The 7,519-nt window shown below is 27.8% G+C and overlaps 1 protein-coding gene across 1 annotated transcript; it reads right to left on the bottom strand.

The window, feature by feature from the left end:
• Positions 1-5,521: 5,521 nt before the first annotated feature.
• On the bottom strand, positions 5,522-6,822 carry LOC114183773 (uncharacterized protein At5g48480). The gene is made up of 2 exons (XM_028070900.1): positions 6,438-6,822; positions 5,522-5,987 (listed from the first exon to the last, which is right to left on the bottom strand). Exons 1-2 carry the CDS (start codon positions 6,707-6,709, stop codon positions 5,768-5,770), a joined length of 492 nt encoding a protein of 163 aa, XP_027926701.1. The 5' UTR covers positions 6,710-6,822; the 3' UTR covers positions 5,522-5,767.
• Positions 6,823-7,519: the final 697 nt, after the last annotated feature.

The following is a 7,519-nucleotide window of genomic DNA, read 5'->3' as shown; positions in this document are numbered from 1 at the left end:
ATTCAGTAATGCTTTTTGCAACACATAATTTGGAAATATTTTTCCTATTTTTTTCTTTCTTCATACGCAACACGAGTCCTACTCCTCTTCTTCACCAATTTGGGTTAGATGTGCGCACATATGCATTAAACAAAACTTGGTAATAGGAAAGAATATGTTTTGGAACGATGAATTCGGGATGTTGTACCCATTTTCAATGTCTTCTTCTTTGCTTAGAATGGTGGTGCTAAACTCGTGCCACAAAATGATGACTTGCCGCAACGAATGGTGTAGAAGGAGGCGCGATGAGAGGAGGTACTGTGTTGAGGAAGGCGAGATGCAGATGGGAGGTGCTAATTGTGGGTAGTACAAATTTCTTCATAAGATTTTTGCACTTTTTCTAAATCTTTTATGTAATTTTATAATTACAATCATAAAAAAATGAACACATGTACGCGTACCTCGTGTTTTCACTATATATATAATAATTGTGTTTAAATTTATTGTTTTAACCGGGACTTCTCCCAAAAAGTTAAATGAACTTTGACCGAAAATATTTGATAAATTCAACTTTTCAAGTCATACTAGACAATAAATCTAGCATGTTAACATCCACTAAACAACTTGATATCTATGTACTAAGTTTTAATGATATTATGTAGTTGAAAGTTATGCAAGCTCATAAATCATTTATAAATAATGCAATAATGAATCGTCTAATGATCCTATAGATGATGAAAACATGATTGAATTCAAATGACAAAGAGAAGATAAAACCATGAGCTAAATCCTAAGTGAATTGGAAAACTAGAATAGGTTATTAAAGACAATAAAAAGAGTGTTAGACGTGTCTGATGTATGTATTGTGTGATGCATGTATCGTTTGATGCTTGACTCATCTAACAAACTAGATGGCTTGTTTACCTTGTATCATCTAGTGTTTCGATTGAGAGAGTGTCGTCTAAAGGATCTCGTCTACCCTATCATCTGACGCGTTGTGGGCTAAGTTGAACTAATTTTTGAGCTAGATTTTTCTATGAGATAATGTTATCTTTAAGCTTTAATTATGTGTGAGATTTAGGGAACATTTAGATACAGGTTAACATTAGAGATAAATATTGTATTCTACAAATTTAATTTTATCTTTGAGCCCTTAAACATGTGCATAAAATTTGCACAATATTTGCAAAGAAACGAGCTTTGTCCTATACATTCTCAATTCTACAACTAAAGATGGTTATTGTACCACCACCAAACATGAACCATGGGCAAAGTATATCCAAAAGTAGTAACAAATTCGTCAGAGAGTTTTTATAAAGCTTCAGTGCAAATTTCATCTCATTCAATCAATTGTCTCCTCCATCCGCCACCACCACTATCTTTCATGCCTCGAGTGGTCATCCACATGGAAGACTAATCCCTCTTGCTTGAGTCTATTGTAATTTCATATTGAATTATGATGTTATGATCAATAAAGTATTGTTCTTTTAATTTATTCAAGCAAAGTTTATTTTCATTAATTCTTCTTTAGTTTTGATTTTTGTTGTTAGGATTGTCTTAGAACATTTGTTGATAGTTCAATCTTGGTCTTTGTTAGAGTTCTTGTGAAGTTTATGATAATCTTTTGTGTTAGTGAAATAGTAAATTTTTAGATGTCTATGTGTTGGAACATGTGTAGTGTAATAGAACACTTAGCTTTTAAGTGTTGGAACAAGGGAAATATTAACACTTAGCTTAGTATACTTGTTGGAACAAGTGAAAAACTAAATGAATTGATTCATGCTAGCATTGTTAATTCAAATTTCAATAATGGTTCACATAATAAGAAGATAAGGGAATAGATTAGTACTTTTGTGATATATGTGTTGGAATAAATAAAGTATAACTTGAATCTTAATCCGTACGTGTTAGAATGAGTAAGATTTTTAACAAACTAATTGAATGGTTGTTTGGTTAATTTGAGTTCTCAAGTTTTTAAGTTAATTGAATAACAATCATTTGATAGTCAACGAAGAACTCAACTATAGAAGAGTTGAAGGATCAACATGTCCTTTATATTTGTTTTTATTTTCTTTTTGTTCATTGTTTTAACACCCCCCCTCCCGCAACCCCCCCCCCCCTCCTCCCCTTTTCCCCTCTTTTATAACTATTCTTCTAAAATGAAGTTCTTACATTGGATTGGTTGGGAGTCAACTTGAGTTAACTTAACTCTTTCCATTCTCTTGCTCACTCTTTATATAGTAGTGCATTAGAGAAGTGATATTTATTTGATATCATAAAAAACAACAATTACCAAACATCCTCATTTTATAAAAAACATGTAGAATTGTTAATTTTTTAAAATTTAACAAATACTTATATTGTGTAGGGTAGAATTGGAATTATGAAATGTGGACACAAAAGAAAAAATCATCTTTACATATAACTAGCGAAATAAAAATTTGAGTTAAGAACAATAAGAAATATATAATTATTTTTTAAAATAGTTGTTAAATGTAAAATTAGAAAAATAAAATATGTACACAAAAGAAGTTTTTAAATTAACTACTATAGACAAAACAGATTTTTAGAATAACAGTTAAAGATAAACTATTTATCAAATAATTAATTTGTAAATTAATAATTAAGAGTAAAACAGGAATAACGAAATGTGGGAACAGAAAAGCGTATCTTCTTTATATGTTGTATTAAATATAAAGTTAAAATACATAAAATTTAAAAATTACCTAATTACTTTTATGATAAAAATAAAATTAAATAATTTTTGAATAAATTAAAAATATTAAATTTTAATAATACTTTAATTATTATTATTAATTACTAGCTTATACACATGCATTATCTCGTTTGTTTGTACGTTGTAGGCATTTTTTAAATATTCATCTTATTATATTTATATTTATTAAAAACAAAGTGAAATATGAATGAGAAAATAGAAAATACCTTGTTGAGGAATAGGGAAAGAAAGAAAGAGAGAAGATAGACCATTTTGTAGAAAACGTGTAGAAGTAATTGTTAATTTTAAAAAATTTAACAAGTAATTATATTGTATAAAGTAAAATTGGTATTATGAAATGTGAACACAAAAGAAAAAAATCATCTTTATCGAAATAGAAATTTGAGTTAAGATCAATAAGAAATATATAATTATTTTTTAAAATAGTTGTTAAATGTAAAATTAGAAAAATAAAATATGTACACAAAAGAAGTTTTTAAATTAACTACTAAAGACAAAAGAGGTTTAGAATAGTGATTAAAGGTAAATTATTTATAAAATAATTAATTTTTAAAATAATAATTAAGGGTAAAACTGGAATAATGAAATGTGAACAAAAAGAAAGTATCATCTTTATATAATGTATTGAATATAAAGTTAAAATAAATAAAATTTAAAAATTACCTAATTACCTTTATGATAATACTTTAATTATTATTAATTACTAGAGTAAACACATGCACTATCTCATCTGGTTTTACGTTGTAGGCATGTTTTAAATATGCATCATATTATATTTATATTTATTAAAAACAAAATAAAATATGAATGGAGAAAATAGTAAATAACAGTTGAGGAATAGGAAAAAAATAAAGAGAGAAGACAGACCATTTTATAGAAAACATGTAGAAGTAATTGTTTATTTTTTTAAATTTAATAAATAATTATATTGTATAGGATAAAATTGGAATTATGAAATATTAACACAAAAGAAAAAAAATTATTTACATATAACTAGCGAAATAGAACTTTGAGTTAAGAACAATAAAAAATATTTAATTTTTTTAAAATAGTTGTTAAATATAAAATTTAAAAAATAAAATATATACACAAAATAAGTTTTTAAATTAAGTACTACAAACAAAAGAGGTTTTTAGAACAACGGTTAAAGAAAAAATATTTATAAAATAATTAATTTTTAAAATAATAATTAAGAAGTAAACACAAAATATTATCTTCTTTATATATTATTATAGAATATTATAGATTACAAATTATATCTATATTATTATATATTATTAATTATTATATATTATTAATTATTATATATTATTATCAATTATTAGAATACATAGCCGCAAATCAACTGATTAGAATAATCAACTTAAATAAACAGAACAAGACTAAATGTTTGATGTGTTTAAAAGAAAATAAATATATGAAAATTTAAATAAGAAAAAATATTTGATAGAAGAAATTGAAACTAAAATTACAGTAAAAGTTGTTTTATTTTACTATTATTTATTTATTGCATTGTTATTGATAGTATTTTGTACTCTTAGAGTAATTGCTATCAATGGTTGGGAAGTTGGGAATATAATGCATGAATAATCAAAATGGATGTTAACTGAGGGAGAAGAAACGTATTATTCAATTAGGAAGGATATTAGAATAGGAACATTTAATAGTTGATTTCAAATCTTTCCTTAACTGCAGTTCTTTAGTTGTATTGTACTAGTGATTTTTTACTGTTATAAATTACTTGAATAAATTATTAGATTTTTCTTTAAATTAAACCATTCCACTAAGTATAATTTCTTCTCGCTAAAGATTAAATTTTCATCATATTGTTTTTAATTTTACATATTGTTTGATGTTTTTTAAGGAACAAATTATTAGTAATTTTTTGAGTTAAATATGTTTTTAATTCCTGAACTTTGATTTAAAATTAGAATTCGTCCCTAGCTAAAACTTTGATAAATTTTGGTCCCTAAATATTAACTTTTAACTTTACATTAAATTTCTTTTTAAATATTTTCACCTACAATCATTCATATTTTTATTTCATTTTATTTTTCTAACTTTAACACACAAAATATTACATAAATTATTTTAACCAAATAAGTATACATTTATCAAAATTAAATTTACAAAAAATAATCATAATTATAATATTTTATAATGATAATTTTTTTATTACATTATTATAATATATTTAAATTATCTTATTTATTATAATCACTCTTTAAATTATTCATTCTATATTAATTTATAAATATTACATTAAATATATTCTTTAAATTTAGATTTAAATGGGTTTAAAAAATTATAAATTTATAATAAAGTAATTTATTATAAATAAATATACAAATATAATGTTGTAAGAAAAAAAAATTCTAATGATTTACATAGATTCAAACATATCTATAACAATGAAAAAGTCTTTACTAATTTGAAATAAAAAAGTCCTAACTAATTTGAAAAAAATATCTCTTCTTTTCTGTATTTTCATAACAGTTGAAAAGGCTATTGATAATAGAATGAACTAACGAGGAATGGGGGCAGATCCAGGACAATATCCGATATGATATCCAAAAACGCAATATAAAAAACGTAAATAAACATAAAAATCGTAGATAATATTCTTAATCTAAAAGCAAACCTACAACTTGTAATTACATCTAAAAACATTTTCAAAAACAATTATTACCAGTATAGTCTTCCAAAAATTAACCGTTCAAGGTTAAATAAAGAAGATGCGTATAAAAAGTTTAAAGCAAAGATACATCTAAAACATCATACAAACAAGAAAAGCTCATTCGAAAATAACAAAAAGAAATTAGAACAATATCAATAAGCCAATTAATCTTTTATGGGTCAGCATCGATCATTGACATGAAGACTAAAGTTCCAAAATACACCATATAGAGTACCAACATTAGATTAAACTCACTCAATCAAATCCTAAAGACATTGCCCTAGACAACCAGGTCATTAAACTAATCACTGCTACAACTAAAAACAAACAGAAAATCCCAACTGTCAGAAACACACCAACTGATCTAACGCACATTAGGCTTCCACGTCAACACTTTTCTTCCCCGGGGAGCTCAAGAGCCAGACAAAACCATAAGGGTCCTTGACCTTCCCCACGCGCCCACCACAGCACGCGCCTTCAATTTCAGCAACTTCCTCTTCCACAACAGCCCCAGCACTCACCGCTTTAGCTACAGCCCCCTGCACGTCCTCGGTCTCCAAACACAAAACGACACCGTTTCCACCCGCCTTCACTCTGACAAAGAAATCAAATGAAACTACCTTCAGTCATTGAAATATATTATGAACTAACGTGTGAAGACCACGTTTACAAAAATACGAAAGCTAAAAGTAAACAGACACCGAAAGCGTGGAATTAGGATACAAAAACAATAGATAAGACACTAGAGAACAAAACGTGAACCATGGAAGAACAAAACAGACAAAATGGAAATCACGATTCTCGAAAAATATAATTCCTATTATCCATAGATCGAGTGAATACACGCCAAAAATTAATTTAAAATTAAGGACCAATGCACGGACAAGTAAAACACAAACATTAAACTTATATTTACACAAACAAAAGTCATAGGATCAAAAAACAGTACCAACAACTAAAACCTCACAAATAAAACGCCAAAACATGCTCAATATTGATAGATCTATGAAATATAAGCGATGAACATAACCAGAGAAAACTAACGGTGAAGTAGAGTCATCGACGAGGTCAGCGACGAGAATGGTGGAGCCAGCGATTTTGAGCTCAGCCGAGAGTATGAGAGGAAGCTCGTGATCTGCTTTGCGCTTAGGGTTGAGCGCGCGGGAAACTTCCTCTGCGCCAAACGCAGCCTTGTAGAAGGAAACGGCGTCGTTTGCTTTGGGAGCTTCGACCAGAAGCTGCGGCTTCACAGCCAGAAAAGACACCGCAGCAGCGACATTCTCCGCCACGCCATTTTGTGCATCTTGCTGAGCCATGGGAACAGAGAATGAACAGAGAAGAAGAGAGAAAACGAAAACCCTAACCCTAAGAGAGATAAAGAAGAGCTACTGCAGAAGAAAATTAGATGAGCGTGGAAGAAAAAGATGGGGTGGGGCAGTGTTTATAAAGAAGCGGGGAGCCGAAACGTCTGGGGGCAAAATGGGAATTTGTGAAAACATGAGAGTTCAGTGCATTACTTTACCAATTTTTATTTTAAAAGATAAGGGATTTAGTTTATGGATAAAAGAGAACCTGAGATTGCCCCTAGTTATGGGTTTAATTTACGAAGCGACGCCATTATGAGGCCAACGGTCTTTTCAACTACAACTACATGTTGGTGAGTCTAACACGCGCATGCTTCACGCGCCATCTTCATCACAAATGCAAGAAACCGTCGAAAATAAAGTGTATTTGATACTTTAAAAGTTTAAAATTATTTAATTGAATAATGAACTCAGGTTCAGGACCATGCCTGTACCTAGAAGAATGGAGTATTACAAAATACAAAATAAAATAATAACAGGTATGTTTCTAAAACAGAAAAATAAAAAAGTTTATAAATTAAGATTATGTTTAACTAAATTCTATATGTAGGTTGAAACATGTGATTTTATAAAAAATATGTTAAAATATAATATAAATTTAACTCAAACTCAAATATGGAATAAATGAATATATTAGATAAATATAATAAAATTTATAAATTTATAATGTATATTATAATATGATAAAAGGAGAGAGATGGAGTAAAAAAACACAACTATGATAGATTTACACAAAACCAAGTTGTAGATGTATTATTACTG

This window comes from Vigna unguiculata, chromosome 5 (genome assembly GCF_004118075.2).
Source record: "Vigna unguiculata cultivar IT97K-499-35 chromosome 5, ASM411807v1, whole genome shotgun sequence".
In the NCBI taxonomy this organism is placed as follows: Eukaryota; Viridiplantae; Streptophyta; class Magnoliopsida; order Fabales; family Fabaceae; genus Vigna; species Vigna unguiculata.
The sequence above is the reverse complement of the archived record's forward strand: the minus strand, read 5'-3'. Positions and strand labels throughout refer to the sequence as shown.